This window comes from Falco punctatus, assembly GCF_963210335.1.
Source record: "Falco punctatus genome assembly, chromosome: 1".
Taxonomy (NCBI): domain Eukaryota; kingdom Metazoa; phylum Chordata; class Aves; order Falconiformes; family Falconidae; genus Falco; species Falco punctatus.
In genome coordinates, this window is record NC_137580.1 from 4,728,352 (window position 1) to 4,748,348 (window position 19,997).

At 41.1% G+C, this 19,997-nt stretch overlaps 2 protein-coding genes across 11 annotated transcripts; one reads left to right on the forward strand and one right to left on the reverse strand.

The window, feature by feature from the left end:
• The first annotated feature begins 1,948 nt into the window (after positions 1–1,948).
• On the forward strand, positions 1,949–12,113 carry ANKRD37 (ankyrin repeat domain 37). Of its 8 annotated transcripts, none has more exons than XM_080373799.1 (5): positions 1,949–2,294; positions 2,604–2,756; positions 3,475–3,566; positions 4,108–4,337; positions 11,063–12,113. In XM_080373799.1, exons 1-5 carry the CDS (start codon positions 2,088–2,090, stop codon positions 11,137–11,139), a joined length of 759 nt encoding a protein of 252 aa, XP_080229925.1. In that variant the 5' UTR covers positions 1,949–2,087; the 3' UTR covers positions 11,140–12,113. The 8 variants fall into 8 exon arrangements, with proteins under 8 accessions (XP_080229925.1, XP_080229927.1, XP_080229926.1 ...); XM_080373801.1 differs by having other exon boundaries at positions 11,520–12,110; XM_080373800.1 differs by lacking the exon at positions 11,063–12,113 and adding an exon at positions 9,122–10,127.
• UFSP2 (UFM1 specific peptidase 2) lies at positions 5,157–19,993 on the reverse strand. 3 transcript variants are annotated; one of them, XM_080373780.1, is made up of 12 exons: positions 19,843–19,993; positions 18,000–18,078; positions 15,971–16,151; positions 15,827–15,893; positions 15,427–15,581; positions 14,389–14,581; positions 12,749–12,895; positions 12,120–12,284; positions 10,634–10,758; positions 8,469–8,545; positions 6,898–7,022; positions 5,157–5,470 (listed from the first exon to the last, which is right to left on the reverse strand). In XM_080373780.1, the coding sequence occupies exons 1-12, from the start codon at positions 19,882–19,884 to the stop codon at positions 5,384–5,386; spliced, it is 1,443 nt and encodes a 480-aa protein (XP_080229906.1). In that variant the 5' UTR covers positions 19,885–19,993; the 3' UTR covers positions 5,157–5,383. The 3 variants fall into 3 exon arrangements, with proteins under 3 accessions (XP_080229906.1, XP_080229905.1, XP_080229907.1); XM_080373779.1 differs by having other exon boundaries at positions 15,427–15,584; positions 19,843–19,992; XM_080373781.1 differs by lacking the exon at positions 19,843–19,993 and adding an exon at positions 18,979–19,093 and having other exon boundaries at positions 15,427–15,584.
• Positions 19,994–19,997: the final 4 nt, after the last annotated feature.

A 19,997-nucleotide genomic window follows, 5' to 3' on the forward strand; every position in this document is an offset into this window, starting at 1 on the left:
CCAATTTAGTTTTCCTGACACCTATGCAAGATGTGTGGTCTGGGATACAAAGCGCAGAGGAAATTTTAGTGAGTTGTGTTCCAGAACAGCTGTAGCTGGGAAGCCTTGCCCTTAAGTGGCACCTGGGCTGGGCCGTAGGAAATAGATCGGAATTGTTACATCTCTGTTTATAACCAATAGAAGTATCGGTTACTCAGAGGCAGAAGAGTTTTGCAGGCACTAATGAGGTGAGAAAAATGTGACAGAAGCTCAAGAACTAATGAATAGTGAGAATTTGAAGAGAGTTGTGGCTGGCAGTATGCGAGGGTTTGTGTAAGTGGTTAGGCTGGAAAGATGGGATTCCTCAGGTGCAGCTTGAAACCTATGAATTGCTGAGGTCAGGTAGGGGAGGGAAGATCTTAAAAAAAAACCCAAAACAACAACAAAAAAAGCCAACAAGCTCTTGGCCGATCCAATCCAAGACTATTCAGTGTTAAACTACTTCTGGATATGTGTGTTTTCTGAAGAGTCTTTATAGTTGCATAAACAACAACTGTGGATTTCTGGCATCTGCGCAGAGGTATTTCATCCCTGACAATGCATAGTTAGAAGTGTAGGGATTTTATTTGTTTATTAACTAATTTGCTTGGCTAGCTGTTCAGGAAAAAAAAAATGTTTGGTAATTACACAGGTCTATTTCTTTCTGTATGAAAGGAGAGGTGAAAACTGTCACTTAATGAAATAATTCTGCTCAACTGATACATTACCTATTTACCTGGATTTCTGCGCTTTTAAAAATTACACATTCCACTACTTAAATAATTTATATTTGCTTTCCCCAACGAGAAGCAGGAAGTAGTTGTTGTAATGTTTGCACATGTATTTCAGGACTATGTATACCCTAAAGGAACACTGTTAGTCTTCTTTTCCCCTAACTTTATCAAAACATGCAATTTTTTTTTAAACAATATATGACTTTTGACCACCACCCCCTTTTTTTTTTTTTAATTATTCTAGTTGTTATGAATAACTTCCATAAGAAACACATAGGGATCTGACACAGAAGGAAACGCTACAGTGCTAAGGAAACAGTATTGTATACCTTGCACACTGCGTTAAGGTGCTCTTTGTTCCTCTTCAGGCTTTCAGTTGCGAAGCATGATTAGTGGTAATTGAATCCTCTGTCCGATTCGATTTACAGGCAGTTGCTTTTAAACATAATCTGAGCAAAGACTGTGTCCGTGCAAAATGAAGGCACGCAGTTGTTTTTGAAAACTCGAAGCAGATGGTGATGGAGCATTGAGCTCTCCCACCCCTGCCTTTCCCAATGCCCACGAACACCTGGTGCTGATGCTCTGTGGGGGGAAAGCAGGTGTGTCACCATGAAACGTCGCTGTCACCATGTTCAAAATAGATACCAAGCAGTTCCTTTTGATGGTAACTCTTGGGTACGGTTGTGGCTGGTTCTGGTCTCCAGCACAGAAAGGTCTATGGGTGGAAAGCTTCTTTGTGACAGTGGCCCATAGTGGCCCGAGCGTCCCTGGGACACGTAGTGCTCAAGGAAGTGACAATGAAGTGTAAGTTTTGCCAGTGTGTTTTGGACAGAGATGTAGTAGGTGGCTGTCCCGACCGGCACCATCACCAGTGCTAGTCCCACTCAGACTGGTGATGCCCGTGCTGTGGTGTGTGCCCCAGCGGGAAGCCGGGGCTGGATGTGTCCTACCTGTGCAGGCTCCTGAGCCCAGTGGCAGCGCTGGGGCGGGAGGAGAGCAGGGTTTGCTTTATGCTGACTCAAGCTTTTTTGGGGGAAGAATTCCAAGTTAATCCTCTATTTTTTCCTTTCCTAGGTCCAAATCCGCCCAGATCCAGCCTTCCCGAACCCGCGCTAAGGCACGTTGCGGGCGTGGCGCCTGGCAGCAGCAACCCGGGGACCGGGACTGCTGACCCCGCGGTGACAGCGGCAGGAGGGGGCCCCGGGCGGCCGCCCCCCGGCGCGGCCGCGAGTGTGTGCGGGACGTGCCGGGCCGCCCCGCTCGCCATGGCCGCCCCGCCCGCTCCCGGCTCCGCTCCCGGCCCCGCTCCCGGCGCCGCTCCCCCGCGGGAGGCCAATGCGGCCGCGCACTGGGCCGGGCGCTGGTGCCGGGCGGCTCCCCCCGCCCGCCGGTGGACGTGCCGGTGCCGGCCGCGGTGGGCGGGCGCTGGGCCGGCCGTTCCGCTGCGCTGCACCCGCGGGGCACGGCGGAGGGCAGAGCGGCCCCGCGGCTCGGCCACCCCGGCGCGGAGGGGCGATGCTGGCGCTGGGCTGCGCCTCGGAGGTGAGGCGGGTGGGGGTCGGTCTCTTGCGGAACCGTGCGGGGCGCGGTTTGCCCGGGGTTGCTCCTGGGTAGGCTGGGCACTGCCGGGTGCCGGTCGGTATTTCTGGTTATGAGATTTAAAAGCCAAAAAAGGCATTGCATTGCTTTCGGAAAACGGGCACTCTCAAGGAACGTAGAGGTCCGATGGGGGGATGTTTTCTGCTACGGTTCGGTGTTCTTAGGCTTGCCGTGGCTTAGGCTGGCAATAACGGTGTGCTTTATGTATGTATGTATTTATTTATTTATTTATTTATTTCTTATTTGGTTTAGTCTGGTAGCTTCAGCAATCTGTTCGAGGCAGGAACCGGTGTGAACGCACCTGCAGATGCCTTTGGTCAGTCTCCAGCTCACTTGGCTGCTTGTGGTGGTGAAGCTTTCTTCCTACTTTGGCAGCTGCAGACAGGAGCGAATTTGAATCAACAGGTAAAAAAATACAGAAGTTTTGCTTCTCCCCTTCCGGTCTGGCATGTCAGTAAATCCAATTTATATTCTTTACGTATTTTTTTATCTAAGAGAGGGTTTATATGCACAGTTGCGGTGCATGAAGTACCTGGGGTTGCTTATTTTAGAGTAACTTTATTCAGGGATGAACCAGAAATCCTCTGTGTGCCATGTTAATGATTTCATTTACTATGTATAATGCAATTTTCACTCTTACTGTGCTGTACAGATGTCAAAATAACTAAATTCTTTTACACAAATGAGTACTCCTTTTTCCTCTGAAATTTTCACCCCATAAGGATTCTTCCTCTAGCTGTGAAGTTTAATTTGTTTATACTTCTGAGCCAGAAGCAGCAAGCTGTTGGTCACGGCAATCCCTGAATGATGCTGAAAGATGCCAGTAATCAGCATAGAGTGGATTCTGTGTAAATAATCTTTTAGAAGGTAAAAGTTGAACGAGTATTGCACGCAACAGTATTCCTACTTTGCTGTGATGAATACACTAAATATTTAACGGCAGTTCCTGAGTACTCTTTACTAGCTATATTCCTTTGATCTCTCTCTCAACTCACAGCAGACTGGTATACAGAGTAACACTTCTACAGACTAACGCTCTGTGAACAGTCATGTTGGAGAACAAGATAGCTTCATCCCTTTCCCCTTCCTTCAGGTGATGGTTATGTATAAATTGTGTTTTTAGGATTGCTTTGGAGAAGCCCCGATTCACAAAGCAGCAAAAGCTGGGAGTTTGGAATGTCTTGCTCTCCTTGTTGCTGGCGATGCCAAAATTGAGTAAGTTGAACTACATTTAGTCATTTCAGTATCAAAGGATACACACATTTTACATGTACTTTTTCTTGTTCAGTGTGCATGCCAAGACTGTAAATGTGGCACAACTATAGTCATAAGAGCAGTATTAAAAACTGCCAGAGACATAAACACCAAAGCAGCACAGACTGTATGCTGCTGCTTAGTTCCACATCAAAGACCTCTACAGTAACTGCTAAGAGAATATTCCTGATCATAAATTCTCCTTGCTAGTTTTCCATTCTGACTAATGCTGTGCTCACCCTCCTCTTGCCTTTCTGATATACTAAGCCAGTCATAGTCTGATGACAAATCTGTTTTAAAATAATTATTCCTTGTTGCATTGAATACCAGCCCTCCGTACGAGTAGAGCCCCATGCAATCCTTGACAAGCCTTCTTGGTACCGATACTCCATACTTATTTTTACACCTCTATCTAAAGTCACCACATAATTAATCTTGCTCAGTGCTTGCTCATAACGCAGTCCAATTTAATCGCATGGTTATTGTTAATTGTGTGTTCCAGTTTGTGCAACAACAGTGGACAAACAGCAGCAGACCTCGCACTGGCTTACGGCTTTCTGGAATGTGCCAAGTTCCTCACAATAATTCAGCACACTCAGACAATGAAACAGAGAGGACAGTCTGGCTACCCGCGTGGTGACAGACATGGCTTGCCGAGAGAGAATCCAGCTGTGCAGAAACAAGAAAATCAAACCAGCAGGTCCGTAAGCAGGAAGCGGCGAAGATCAGATGGTGGGTAATACTGTTAGTTTACTAAAAGTCAGAAATCTTTTTTAATGCTTTTAGCATTTAAGTACATAAATTTGGTGTTAGAGAGGTAGCAGTTGGCTTTAGAAGCCAGCTAGTAAGGATTAACTTGCATAGGTATTTATGGTTCTTATAAAAAATGGATAGTACATGGGGCATGCTATGGAAAACACTAATGGGGGTGGCAGGGAAGAAATGGTAGGTACTTTTACTGCGTACTGATGGAGTAGCTACAGATTTATTCTCTGTTCATATGACAGATCTTGTCTCCTAGCTGACAAAAGAAACAGCTTGTAACCCCACAATGAAATCAAGGGGAATCTGAAGTCTGAAGAAACATGACTAGGCTGTATGTGCGTGCATGCCGGTGCACTGTCTCCTTTTGAGAGGGAGGAAAGCTTGTTTATTTTTACTTCTTAAAGAAGACTGTGTTGTTGCTTGTTGGTTTTTTTTTTTCCTAGAATAGTTGTATTCATACAGCTATAAATAAATGAGCATATAATAATTCTCTCACATTTTTTTGTGTAAATATGAGAACAAAGTTCATAAAATTCAGTACATATAGCCATTTTTCTCCCATTCCTCTTCTAAAACACTGTTATCAACAGTTCCAGCAGCAAACAGTGCTTTTGAACAGATTCATAGCGCACAAGACAGCTGGTTATATGGAACTTGAAGGGAAAGGACAGTTCATCTTCTCAGCAAGAAAGAATTCCATAAAATAAAAGGATTGGGCATTTAATCTGTAAAGTTTTTGGCATAACAAAAAATGCTATATAAACATAAAATTGTCCTAAGCAAAAGAAGAATTACAAATACATTTATTAGGTAACTTAGAAATACAGTTCACAGCAGATAACTCTTATTTTTTAGAGGTTTCATTAAAAAAAAAAGTATTTCTTAATTTAAATTACTCAAGCAACATTTCTATGACTGACTTAAAGCATTATTTTGATAAATAACAAGACAGTTGTATCTAGTTTAGCTACTATTGTGGCTTGGCTTAGTATGTTCCAGCATAAGAGTGGAATTTAAATGGTTTTTGGTCGTTGAGGTAGACACAGATTATAATAGGCATCCTTGTTCCAAAACTCCAGGCCCTTCCAGCCACACCAGCCCTGTCCAAGAACAAGCAAGATAGGAAAACCAGAATTCTTAGATTTAAACACTATCTGCTACTATTGGATCTATTTTATTTTAATAATTTTAATCTAAGCTGTAAGAATTACTTTCAAATAGCTATAGAACGCAATGACACACAGTTTTCAGGAAGTTCTCTAAATACCTGGAAACACATTATTGAAAAATAGTCTCTCTCTCTCTCCTGCTTCCTCCCTCCCCACCCCAGCGCAGTTCCTAAAAAACCGCATCTTTTTCTCCCTCTCCCCCACTTCCTTCAGCTGCTACAGAAAGACTAATATTATTCTGAAACTCTGTCATTCTCATAGTTTCCATTTCTCTTGTTGATCTTTCAGAGCCAAACAGAGCTCTTACTATCAGAAGATACAAGCGCCGCTGTTTATCGTGCTTTAGCAGAAAAACAGTGTAACATCGCTCCTAAGTTTGCAGAGTACCACATAATTGTACAAGGGGTTTTTGAAGAAAAGAGCTACAAACTTAGTCAACCTCAGTTCCTCTCCTCCCCCACTACTTCTGATGAGGAACCGGGGTTCTGCATATGTTTTATCCTCCTGGACCATTCCTGAACACCTTGTAGCTGTAACAGCCTTTGGTTCCAGGTGTTCTTTGGAAATGGTTTCTTTCTGTATTCGTTTCACCCTTTGATCATCATAGGGCTAGCAAAACGTTTCAACAGCTTTTTCAGTTGGGCCTAACCCAAGGGTGTCAGAAATACAATAAAACTTGCTATTTGCAACTTAGTATGAAGAACAGAAAAAAAAATTTAGATTACTAAGCAGCTACAGGATTATTTAGCCATTTTCAGTTTTGACACCACGTTTGCTGTTTTGTATCGTGCTGTGTCATCCCTTTTAGTGGCTTTAAATATGGAAATAACATTACGTACCCTTTAGCTCTTCAGAGTTTTCCCAGACTTTCAAAAAAGCTCAGTATCTGCCCTTTAAATTTAGTTCAAGGCCTAGTAGGAGAATGCCTAGTGTTGGATTTCTTTTTCTGCATTTTTAAAAATTTTAAATAAATGGTTATCTTCTCTGCTTCAGTAACAGCATTTTACAGGCTGAACAGATTTTTCTGTTGCATTCAAAATACCAAACACATTTACTGTATGTATCACCAGGTAAAAGGGGAGATGGTTTAATTTAGAGAAAGAACATTTCTTTGTGCTATAGTAACTTTTTGTAGTTGCTGACTGAATATGTCTTCTCCAAAGACACCAAGTTTCAGAAACTAACAATAAGTAGTATATATGCAGGTTAACTTGGATCAGCACTTCCTCCACAAGGAACAGAGGACCCATAGAACAGCCAATTCATATTTGGCTGTACATTATTTGTTTAATGCCAAAATACATGTATATATACATACATGTGTGGATGTGTGGATACGTATGTGCATCAAGTCTCACCTTTTCCAAAATAACGTGCAGATCTTCTCCTCCAGTGTAATGTGGGTCCAGAACCAAATACTTTATGTGCCCTGTAACCTCATTCCAAGCCACTCCTAATATTGTGTGAGCCAAAACACCTCCACCTAAAACAGGAGGAACACAAATTTCTAAGAATTTTTCACGGAGATCGGCTAAATGTGCAAGCCTAAAAAAAATGTACATCAACACTTTCTATTAACAGATGAGCCTGGATAGCAAAATGATTCTGAAGCTGTTCTACATACATTATGTTTACTAGAACTAGGGAGGATGACTTATTTTACTTTATTTGCTACAACTACAGAATTTGCTTTCCAAATTTCTTCTGTGTCGTCAAGGTGGTTTGAGTCCTTAACACTTCCACCAGATGAAGGCACTAATATTTCAAACATCTGTTTTGCTCACTTTTTCTTTAAAGAAACTTAACTGCAGAAAAGCGATCTGGAAAACTTCCTGGTTGTAAAAAGACTAAGAACAGAAATCAGAATTTCTGCGTAAGGGTTATCTGCTGTTCTCTACTAAGCTCCATCAATGGCTGTTAGGGGCAGAGCAGTAATTCCTGACTCCCCTCTCTCTAGCCTGCAAACAGGGAAAAGGGGTATTTTGGTCAGCTGGCCACAGGTTGACTCTTGCATGTTTCTTTCAGATAGCATGAGGAGTTTACGTCCTTGGGATACCACAGTAATGACTTCACACAACAGATAGGAATTGCAAAAACCCCCAAAAGAACACAAGCAAAAAAAAAAAAATAAATCTTCAAAACCCACCGAAAAAGCCAACCTGCACCCTTCCAATAACAAAATAAACAACTCTGCAAGACAGCATTACAGGGAAGGATAAGTTACAAAGATTTTTCAATAATAGGATTCTAAATTATTGACATTTGGACAAAAAGGCTGCTGAAAGGACAAGAATATTTCATACCAAAATCTGGACTTCTAGCACCTCTAATTTGAGAGATTAACACTGTCTTTATGGAGTGCCAAATACGGATTGCGAAAACTGCTAAAATTTTATTAAAGCTGAAAATGGTATTTCAATATTCTTCACTTTATAAATGACAGCTGTCTTTGAAATAGTTCAATTAAGGTTACAGCATTCTTACAAACGGCATTTCTTACGTTACCAACATTTCAGACTATTAAAACTTGTCTTGGAAACAATTTGGCTAATACTCTTCTCTTCAAAGCCAGATAAACACTACTCTTCTGTGACGGGAAGTTCTGGGGAACTGTATGAACTTCTGCTCCTCTAGAGAGCAAAGGTCAGCTCTCGCGTTCTGACTTTAACAACAGTTTTTAAGAGCATCATTTAGAGAACTTTTTTCTTACCAGGTTTAATACTGAGCTTGGGAGAAATACCAAGTGAAAAGATACCAGCCAGACTAAATTGTATCATTTTCTAGGCTCCCTTGGGAATAGCATAGTTTTAAATTTATCTAGAGTTTTGATTAACTCTTGCACAGCAAACAATGAATTCTAACCGAAATGAAATTCATCATAGGGAGGCCATGCACTTTCATCACCATTCTTTAATCCTTGAGCACTTACCGATCATAACTGGAGTTCCTTCAGTCTTGAAATGATTAGCAAGCTCTCTTCCTTGCAACGCTAGTTCAGAACCTTGGCTAGGTAAGAAAAACAATATATTTGTCATCCTCCCTAGGCTTAATTCTCTACCCATTATACTCATTAACCGTAAAGGTAACTGATTAAAAAGTGGCTTAGAGTGTTCCTGTGTAAACACTCCAGGACAATCAGAAAAAAAGGTTTTTAATGCTATTTACAGATTCTGGTTGGCCCAACGCGTCCGTTGTAAGCCTAGCTGCCACTGGAGCGCTTTGAGTCACCCAGCTTCTGTAGTGTCTGCTGCTTGTCTCCTACAGCAGGGGCAGCTGGTAAACCCCCACAGGTCCCTCCAAGTGGCTGAAAAACAGACTGGCTACACCTGTCAGCAAGGCAGTCTGAAGTAACAGAAATTCATCAGAAACAACAAAAGTAAGATGTCAATACAGGTGTTTGTAATGACACCCCTTCAGATAGGTTTCCACTGTAATTGCACCAGCAATTGCAGTACTCATACCCAAGCTGGTTTAAAAAAAAATAAAATCAAATCTCAGATAACATTAGTCATCTGTTCAAAGCAACACTGAACTTAGCTTTGTCCTGATCTCCTTGCTTTCGTTTTCAACTACGGGGACCAGCCACAGACAAAAGAAGCCCGCATGGAAGAGAAAGGCACACACACAATATGTGCACATACTCCAACATCTGGAGCTGACAGACGTGTACTCCCCTTAGAAGACTGACAGTACTCCCAAAAGTGGTGACAGAAGCTAGGCAAGGAAATAAATACAGATATCTTTAATATCTTGTCTTTATATTTCTTCATGTAGTGGTTAACCTTTCGAAAGCCCAAAGAAAGCTCATTTGCCTGCTTCTCATGTTCTTGGAGAGAGAGATTAAATGCGGACAGTACAAAACCAGAACTCTGGGAATTGGTGCATTTACAGTAACAGATTCAGTACTAGTGTTGCTGGTGCAGCTGTGAAGTCTTATTTCCATGAAGAGTTAGAGGCGCTAGCTGGAAATAAGCCCAAGAAAAAAATGCTATCCACTGCCAGTGACCAGCCGAAAAAGATGCATGATATTTCTTCTCAGCATGGTAGTGATGCTGGCTTTTCCTAATCCTGAAAAACACTGCTGCTTCCTTGTAGCAGCACCATGAGCAATTCTACCCACTTCAGAAAGGAATCTATTCTATATTCTTATGTGCAGGAATAAAAATCTTTGTACTGGCAGGGCCTGTCACAGCTGCTATAAATAATATGTGGATCATCTGCAAATACAAGCTCTGGAACAAAAAAGATTAAAATTGGCTGTATAAAGCTTTACAGAATACTGAAGAACGGAACTATTTTCCTACCATTAAGATTCACCACACTCACATGTTCTTTTACAATATCTACAGTAGAATTTATTTTAAATAAACATAACTAATGAGTAGTATTTTGTTTGACTAGAATTTTCATACACACTGAGCTAGTATATATTCTTTATGTCACAACCATATTTATCACAAAACATTCAGGGATTTGTTAGCCTGCTTAGTGCTGCTTAAATGATAAAAATCCAGTCGTTTTACTTCTGATAAGTGCTGAACATTATTCTTTTTCTCCCAAATATATTTCTAGGGTTCTTTGTTGTGTATGAGTGCATCAGATTGTCAGAATGGAAACAAATCCCTTGTTTTATCTGTCACACAAACCCAGAAAAAGAGAACGCTATTTCCAGGCTGCTCAACAATTTGCCTCAATCCTGCACTCTCATGGGTTAGCTCCCTGGACAAAGTAATAATTTACTGTCAGCGTGCATTCAGTTCATTATGACTGCCAGAGCATGTGCCTGCTTCAAAGATTGTTTGTGATGCAAAGGAATAGGTTTAATTCCACATGAGTTTAAATATCGTTAAGCAATTTATAGCAACTGCAAACTGGAACCCCAACCCCCACCAAGAAATTTAGCAACACCTTCATCTGTAAGCACTCAGCACAACCAAAGGCAGGAATACAGGGTTTATGAACAAGGAACCCTTAAAAGATTTATTATCTCTTTTATTCTCCCTATTCTCCCATGTATTGTAACGATAATTTGCATTTTAAAGCATTCAGTCTTTTTAATAATTACTGAGCTATTGAACAGATATTGATTCTTACCTGACAAATAGTATTTTTGATGTTATTCCAAAAAGCTGATTCAAAACAAGCTGTACCTCAATTGAACCAATCCATTGCCGTGACCCAACAAATGCTGCAGGCTTGTCTCCAGCATCAACCAGTGCCTTTGCAACATCATCAGAAAGAATAAAAACAAACATCAACAACATATAGTAGGCAATTCCACCACTTTTTGTGAACAAAGTTGGTTTATATATATGGGAACGTATTTTGATCCTAGCCAGTCAAAACCAGACAAAACGATGCTGAATTCATTCATTGCAGTTCTGTTTTGGAAATGTTACTTGAATGCTAATATAGAACAGTGCCTGCAAGCACAGAATATAACCCCGGGTCCACAGGCAGACTCCAGGCTGGGATGGTGAGCGCTGAGCTGTCTAATCATGGAGTGCATCGTTTGTCCTGCAGAAGCCACCTCACAGACTGAAGTACCTGGATTCCCACTCAGAGCATCTCAGAAAAGGATCCATAAAACAGTGCTCTGAGGAAGAGGCCAACTGAAATACACTGAGGGTTGTGATTTATTTTAAACTCTTCTCCATTCTGAGCCTTGTATGTTACATGCAGCACTCGAGAAGGGCCTTTTCCGCTCAGGATACAAAGCCCACAAAGTCTCCTGAAGGCTGCTGCCCTCTTCTAGATGTCTGAAAATACTACAGGAGTGCATGGACTTCAGTTGCTTTTAGCTTTAGGTGTGGACTGAGAAATGTTCAGCAAACACAGCTTAAACTTTAGTGCTCACACCCCTGTTAGGTACGATGAAAGTTGTATTATGACCCAAACCAAACTTTGCTAAAAATGTTCAGTAAATAACACAACGTACTATTTTTAGAAAACGGAAGCCAATTGCACTATTTCTTCCTAGGCATACAATCAATATTAGCTACCCAAGTCTACAGTTCTTCTTCAGTGCTGCTAAAAAATGAACATATTCAGGTATAGAATTCGGGTTTTTCACAATAGAAAAAGAAGTGAAGGACAAGTTAAAAACCAGGACAAGCCCACTACTCTCAGAGGCAAAGTTGCAAAAGGTAGCAGTAAATCAATGCATAGCATCTGGGGAACTAATCCAGCTGTCACCGAATACAAAAGGAAGTTTTAAAAATTATTTTAGTACAATACATTCATTGGGTTGTTTTCTTTCATTTGGCAAGAACAGTGAACATGTCATAATCTCAGCTTCTAATAAAACATTAATCCAAGGAAATACTTAGAAGACTATTTTAATAAGTCTTATTCATACAGATCATGTCACCTAATGCTGATAAACATTTGGAGACAGATCTCCTATAACAAAACTTGTTAAAAATAATAATTCAGAACTACCGTAGTTCAATTTAAGAGATAAAAATATCACATAAATCTGAAGTCTACAATATATGAATTTGATATTTTAAAAATATGCTGTGCAAACTTTTCTGGACAAATATACACAAAACAGTTAATCTGCTTAAATGTTCTGTACCTGTTGAATTTCCTTGTGTGTTGGTATAGGTGTATCAACATAACCTTGCTGCTTGAACCAAGAACAGATTGTCTGCAAAGACCGATAGGCACAGCCCCAGCCACTGTCATCAATCCGATCCTGCATATAGTGGTGATAACTATATACACCATGTACTAAATAAACCTGCACAGAAAGGGATAATACAAATGTATCTGATCACGCTTGCATCAATTTTCAGCCAAGTCATACGACTCGTCACTTGGACTGTAAAAGCTTTCGGTTGGGGATTACAAGTCGTTGGAAGAACTGAAGGTTTGTTATTCACATACGATTACTCCTGGTTTTGTCTCCTAAACACCTCCATTCACAGTTTTAGTTTCTAGTCCTGGTTCTGAGAAACTTCTAAAACACATGCTAAAAACACATGCACATCCTTTTCCAAGAAAATAGAATCTCTTTGGGACAAATACAGCCATATAGCCAAAGCAATATCATTTTGTGCAGAGAAAGCTCATATGCTAAAAAGGCCAAGTCAGTTGCTTCACTTTCTCATCTATACCATATTGACTACTAAATGACTTCTTTTAATAACAAATCTCAAGTAAAATAAAGAGTACTTTTTCACAAATGTTTCAATTTAAACTTACCATACCAGCCTCTGTACCAGGTGAATTTAGATGTAAATGTGGATTTCTGATATATCCATCTTTATATGGTTCATCTGGAAAATGATAAGCGTTTGCTCTCTTGAAATACGGTCTGTCACAAGGCAGATTGAATAACTCATGCAATTCCTACAGGCAAGTTCAAATAAAAATAAAGAGCACGATTCAAATTCTGGATTAAAAGAAACATCACATTGTAAGTAACAATGAATACAAACAATTTTAACAGCACAGTTTAGCGAATTGATACATTACAATCTGCTTTATTAAACATCCAGCATGTTCATTTACTACTAGATCTCACCTCTCACAGGAAGCTTGTGCAGGCTTACCTCCTACCTAAAGGGCCCACTATTTGATACAGTCCTGTTGCAGAACACCTGCTGCGGGAGCCCCGCTGAAGACGCCATGAGTGACAAGCATCTTGTGCAAGTATGAGAAAATACACCATGATAGAAAAGGATTACAGTTTTATCTATGAAGTAGTATAGACACACACTCTGAATTATAATCTTAACTAATAAGACATACAAATGCAACATACTGAGGCAAAGTAAGAAAAAAGACTTTAAGCAGATTCAGTCTATTTTTAAATCTCCTCAGCGCTGTTTACAACACAGCAGCCACATTTGAAGAGATATTGTCTAATTTCACAGAGCTTAGAAGTGAAAAGAATGATGAGATCATCTAGGATAAAATACGTTTTACGCCAATGACCCAACACTGAACCCAACTAATTAGCTACAGTGACACTTCGCAGTCAGTGGGTAAAACTCAACAGCAGACAGAGGGCAGGAAAGACGTAACGTGCCACCGATGCCCGAGGCCTCTGCAAATGCAAGGAATAGATCAGGTTGTATACACCCAGTAATGCTTCACATGGAAGAAGAAAATGAAAAGTCCCCACGGCTTCTACACCTCTAAGGCGGCAGGAGACTTTCCCCACTCTCAGTGTGTGTAACTGCGTGACCTGAACCGGCATCGGCCAGGTACATGTCTCTGTCCAAAAGGAGCACCACATCAGAACATTCTTCTGCCCCATCCGTATTCTTTTTTCTAGATGTGCCAACACAGAGGGCAAAACCCAACCAAACAAAAGCCAGCTTAAGGCTGGTCAGCTGCCAGCCACAAAAAGCAGGTCCCCAAAACAAACAAACAAAAACCCCAGTAACACCAAACCCAAGAAAGAAACCAAATCAAATAAAAAAACCCAACCCTAAACCTTTCCGGACATCTGTTCAAGCCTGAAAATAACATCACACTAAAAGCAATTTTATATTCTGCCATGGAAGTGGAGAAATTCAAAGAATACAGTACCAGAAGTATAATTTAGATAAAACCCATCTAAACCAAATCCTATATAGTTTTAAGGTTACTACTGTTCCCTTAGAAAAATGATATCTGGCACATTTTATAAAATAACTTCTGATAAATCGGGCTTCCATGTTCAGTATACAGCTTCAGTTATAATAAAAATTAACCAAAAATATAGCAGTATCTGTTAGTATTTATTCTACATTGGCTAAATGAAAAGCTTCACTGCTGCTTCAGTTACAATAATAATAATTAAATAATAAAAAAAATTATTTAAATCAGGTTCTGCTAGTATTTGTTGGCTTTACCTTTCTGTAACTTTCCAGTTGATCATCTGAAATACCTGTAGGATACGAGATTGTTACGAGCTGACTTTTTCCAGGTAACATGAAATGAAATTGTTCTGGTACCACAATTGATGTTCCCTTCACATATTTCATGATGCACCTTTCCATGTCATTTAATTGCCTGTGAATTGCTTTCACCAGAAGATTTTGTACCCTGCAAAGTATAAGGGAGAATACTTTTAAAATAGAACAGCGACAGTGGATCATTTTTTCTCCTAGCTCTGACAGTTATACAATCCGTACATGTGTATTTGCATCTGTTCTGAGGAACTTACTACCTCCATGTTCCCACTCCCACAAAGACAGACACAACCTCACCATGCTTTACTCAAAGCATGTCTGCACACAGAAACTACTCCCCAGTGATTCAACCCTCCAAAATGCAAGTACTTCCATCAGGAACACAACCATTATGAGCATTTGCCAAAACAAAAGTTATACGTATGACTATATGGGGTTGTTTTTTTTTTGCATTTTATCCACCTCATTAGCATCCTTCAGAGCCAATTCCTATAGAAAAAATGTGAGGAAAAAATACAGAGGAAGACTCTATAAAGTTTTCCACCTTCACCCACCCAGCTGGAGCCCCTAACATAGTGCTGGGATTACAAATACTCATCAAACACATACCAGCTCTTGCTTCTACACACACTCACATACTACAAGAATTTTCAGAACATCTTCCTGACTTTCCCAATTCCTTACTAAGCAATGGTTATGAGTTATCCAATCTATCAGGCACTGATAAACTGAATTTTTTCTAGATAGCAGAAGGGTTGTGTCTCAAGATTATTAAAGCTAACAGCTGTCTAGAGGAGCTTTTAATTATTATTATTAAATTAACACAGTTAATTAATTTAGAAATTAACACAGTTAAGTTCCATTATAAAAACAGCATATGCTACTTCATTAAACTGATCAATGATATCGCTTTACTTCATTATTTCAAGAAAAAGCAGAAACGAAGCTGAAAAATTAGAAGTTCAGGGTAGCACTTACTTTCCCCATGTTTCTTCTGGAGAAACAGACACAACCACATCAACTGGTAACTTCATATTTATGTAGTGGTGCTCCTTATTTTCCCTTTCAATGACTGGAGCCAAAGGAGCTAGCGGAGATGTCATTTCCAGCATCAGGTCTACATTGACTATCTGCTGCTGCAGAGAATGAAGACACCAATAGTATATCTCCAACAAACACAGGCATCAAGGCGGCAAAATTAAGACTAGATATTTGGTATCAAACTCAGCAGTGAAATACCTGGGTTAAAAAAGAGCTAGTAATGTTAAAGACAATCTTCTACGTGATGATCTACTGTAAGTGGATCTCTACGTTCGTGCTAAAAATGTTTAAATGATAGGTTGTCTGCTGAAATTTATCAGTGTGATGAGACACATACCGTATCTTGTAACTTTTTATCCTTTCTTTTGCCAAGCTTTCGTTTGGTCTCCTCATCTTGATCAAATCTGAAGTATCAACAGAAAGAGAAATTTCTATAATATGAAATTAATCTATTTAAAAAATATTTTAAAAACATACTTACTGTATAAATCGTCTTATCTCCTTACAAGCAGACTCATCGGTCAGCTCTGGAACAGTGTTCAAACCACTGTTAGGCCACACATAGACCGAACTGTGGCAAATTCTTAATACAAGAACATCTGAGGACAGCTTGTTTGCAAGATCACTGAAAACATATCCTAATGCCTTTTTTGTTGATGCCTCTGAAACACAATAAGGATACAATTAGCCTAGAAAATCCCCTCACTTTCATTACAGATGCTGGGCGTGTATTTTTAAAATTTTGGATGTGTTTTGTTTTCGAAAAGAACCTTAAGTGTTGTTATGATCACAAAAATGGCTATGTAAACAAAAACTGAGACAGAATTGCACTTAGCAGGTCTGTCTCAGACATTCACACAGATACCTGCCTGAACAAAAGCGTACCGTTTCTCTCAGACGCTGCCAAATATGAAGAGCTGAACAAATGACAGAAGAATAACCTATACTGTAGTCGATTCTCACACCAGTAACTCTTAACCAAGCCTACAGCTACAAACTTCTGTGTACAGACAAACTTCTCTATATGGTTATATTTAGTCTTTTGAGTAAATCCTGGGAAGATTCAACCTGAGTCACATGCTTCTGACTTCAAGTAATTATTCACAAATACAAACCAAAAACATACTAAATTTTTGGAAAAGCAGGGCCTACACTCCAGCTGCAGACCAAATTCTGGCCAACATTAATCTGTAACTGTAAGCCACACCCTGGTCAGCCTGAATCCTTATTAACTGTACAGACAGCTGTCTTTCAGAGCTTGACTCTACTTTTTAAGTTTCACCCGCTCATTACAACCTGAATCAACACTGGATACAAAAGAGCAACTTTTGCACATTACCAGCATTGCTTGCCTCACAGGGGAGATTAAAAACCATTACTTAGAATGCAACACATTATACAAAGCCTGACAAGCTATCAAAGTCTATGCTGAATTCTACTTCTTTAATGCATTAAATTAGATTTGGACACTATTCGTTGAGATTTGCACTAGAAGTCTGTAAAAACTACAGTAATAGAAAAATCCAACAGAACTCCTCCAAAAGATAAAACTCACTGCCCTCCAAAGGAACGCTCTGCTGTATTTACACACTAACAGGTGTGAATACCATGGACTTGGGACAATCCGAATATCACTCTGCTTCACTGTGCTTAAAATTCACTACATTGTAAACAAAGTCAAAACAGCCTTTCTCTGAGGATGCAATTCACAAAAAGTTGCTATGCGTTAGGCTAACCTACTCACTACTTCTATTCCATATTGTGAACTGAAATGAGTCCAAGTTCCTTTTCAAGGTTCACTGGCACTGACTTCAGAGTTTCCAGTAAAGAAACGACCTTTTAAGATGCAGAATGAGCTACAACCGAGCTGAAGACACTCTCCTACCACACTCCACCCTATGATAGCTCAATGGCCACTAATAGCCTTGAGCAGCCTTTCCCAAATGAATGTGACATTACTGTAAAAACGTGGAACTAGAGGAGCCTCTTAATGCCACGTGGTCTAGTTCCTTGTTATCACATGGAATTGCAGTAGCCAATCCCACCTAAATTCAGTAGCTAGTTAGCTTGTTCATCTTCTCTATTTCTCTAGAAAGACTGGACCACAAGCTCAAAACTGCACTATTAATATCATCCTGTTATAACCAAATTCATTGTCGTTAAGTTATTGTTAGCTTAGAATTTCAGGGTCAACTTTGGATTCAAACTGAAAAGTGATCCCAATACCAGATCCATAAGTAGCAAAAATACATAAATGAAATGACCAAAAAAATGGCAATTTAAACGTTACTTCAAATTAAAGTAAAAAACCATACAATGGAAGATGACTGTCACAAAATGAATGGAGAAAAAGAAAAACATTTTTTGTACTTAATCTTTATGCGTTTGGGAGGGAGCACTTCACATTTGGTGAAATGCCACGAAGATAAACATCATAACTAGTTAGTTAATTAATAAAAGGTTATTTATACAAATGTTAAGAAATCTGTATTATAGTCTTACAGACACACCATCAGTAGTTGCTAGCTGAAATGCAAGATCCAAGCCTCCTCTTATTCTAAAGAGTATGTCCATAGCTTCTAGAATTACCTAAGGAGAAAAAAGAAGCAATGAAAATTAATAGTTATTTGAACATGCGTTTTCTGAAGTTGCAATTAACTGTTATTATACAATGGCATGCAAGCACACTGGTAATTACTGCAGCTGCTCAGGATAGAAAAGGCCAGAGAATAAACTGGTGAGCGGCACAGCAGCACATAGTTGCCAGTACCTAAATTACATCAGTACTGCTACAAATACAGTCCTTCACACATTTCCTAACTAAACAAGTAAGTCTTAATTCTACACTTTCACCATTTAGAAATAGTTTGAGTAAACTGTCAATGTTTTTACTGTTTCAATTCCAAATGTCATTTTTCCCATTTTATGGGTCTTCTTCCACATCAAGTAAACCAAGGACTGCTCTGAGCTTTACAGCAGAAAGGTAGTTAAGCACATCTGTAAGTGTGCACTTGCCTTGGTTAGGAAATCACGGCTTCAGGGGAAAAAAGAAAAATAAAATGGACATACACACCACCTCTAAAACCCACGCTGAGTTTCACATTTGACAGAAAAGCTGCTTATGCCAGCACAGAAACCACCCAGATGTTTCCTTCCCCTTCCAAAGTCCCTGCTCTGCGTCCCCACAATTGCTCGTTGCAGACCTTTTAACACAAACTTCATCAAATAACTCATCCAGATGGAAAACCACCCTTTTATTGAGAGAAAATTTTTTCAGCCAGATCAGTTCCTGGGCAAGTTCAACACACCACCACCTCCATGCCTGTACAATGAGGAACAAAAGGTGACAATGGCCCAGAAGATGTGTGGGTACTGCTCAGTCTAACAGTCCATGAAAAGAAATGCTTTACAGCATTAACTGGTCTAAAAAAATAACATCACCAAACACCTGTAAAAAAAATTACACTAAGACCCTTTGGAAAGACTTACCGCATAACTGTTTGCTTACAAAGTATGGGAAAATCCCAGGTGCAATGCTACCATTATTCATGAAACAGAAACATCGAAACATAGGGCTAATTTCCTTTCCATTAGAAGTGTTCTAAGCAGAAATAGATAGAAAGATACGTATGCCTGATGAAAATATAAGTATCTACGGTTTCAGCTTTGGGCAAAGGATTTTCAGGTTTCCGTGATTCTGGAGTAACAAAGTTTACTCCAAGAAAGCAAAAAGGCAAGATTGCAACACCTAACATTCCTGCAGCATAATCCTGAACTATTTCAGGTAACAGTTTCTACGTTACAAAGGTCTTGGAGCGTGGGATCCACAACCGCCAGCATGTGAAAAACAGTTTGCCTCAGTTGATGTGAAAGATTTTTTAAAAAATTATTTTTTTATTTTAATTATCACACGTTCATGAGCGAGCAGCAGAGCTCTGCAAGGGAGTAAGAGCGGATTTGCCCGTCTGATGGCGGCCCGTCGCGGACGATGCCGCCCCCCCGCCACAAGCCGGGCAGGCCGCGCTCCCGCGGGGCGGCGGGGGCGGCTGCGGGGCTCCGCGGGAGGCGCCCCTGCCCCGCCTGCCACAGCCCGGGCCCCGCCACCCGCCCCCAGCTGCGCCCCGGGGGCCGAGGGCCCAGCCGCCGCCGCGCAGCGCCCACCAGGAGCGGGCCGGCGGCCCCCAGCCCGCCCCGCTCGCCACAGGACGGGCCCGCGGCCCTGCCAGCGGGAGGGAGCGGCCGGGGCAGCCTCTAGCGCCAGCCCCCGACCCGCCCGAAAGCGCCCTCCGCGCTGAGGACGAGCCCCCCGCCCCCCAGCCCGCCGCGGGGTCCCCGGGGGAGGGGCGGGCTCACCACGTCCGTCAGCGCCGCGGCGGGGGCCGGGCCCGGCCGCATCCTCCCCGCGCAGGCGCGCTCCCGCCCCGCGGCCCGCACGGACGGTCGGTGGCGCCGCCCCCCCGCCCCCAGCCGCACTGCGGTGCTGCGCAGGCGCCATCGCCGCACCGGTG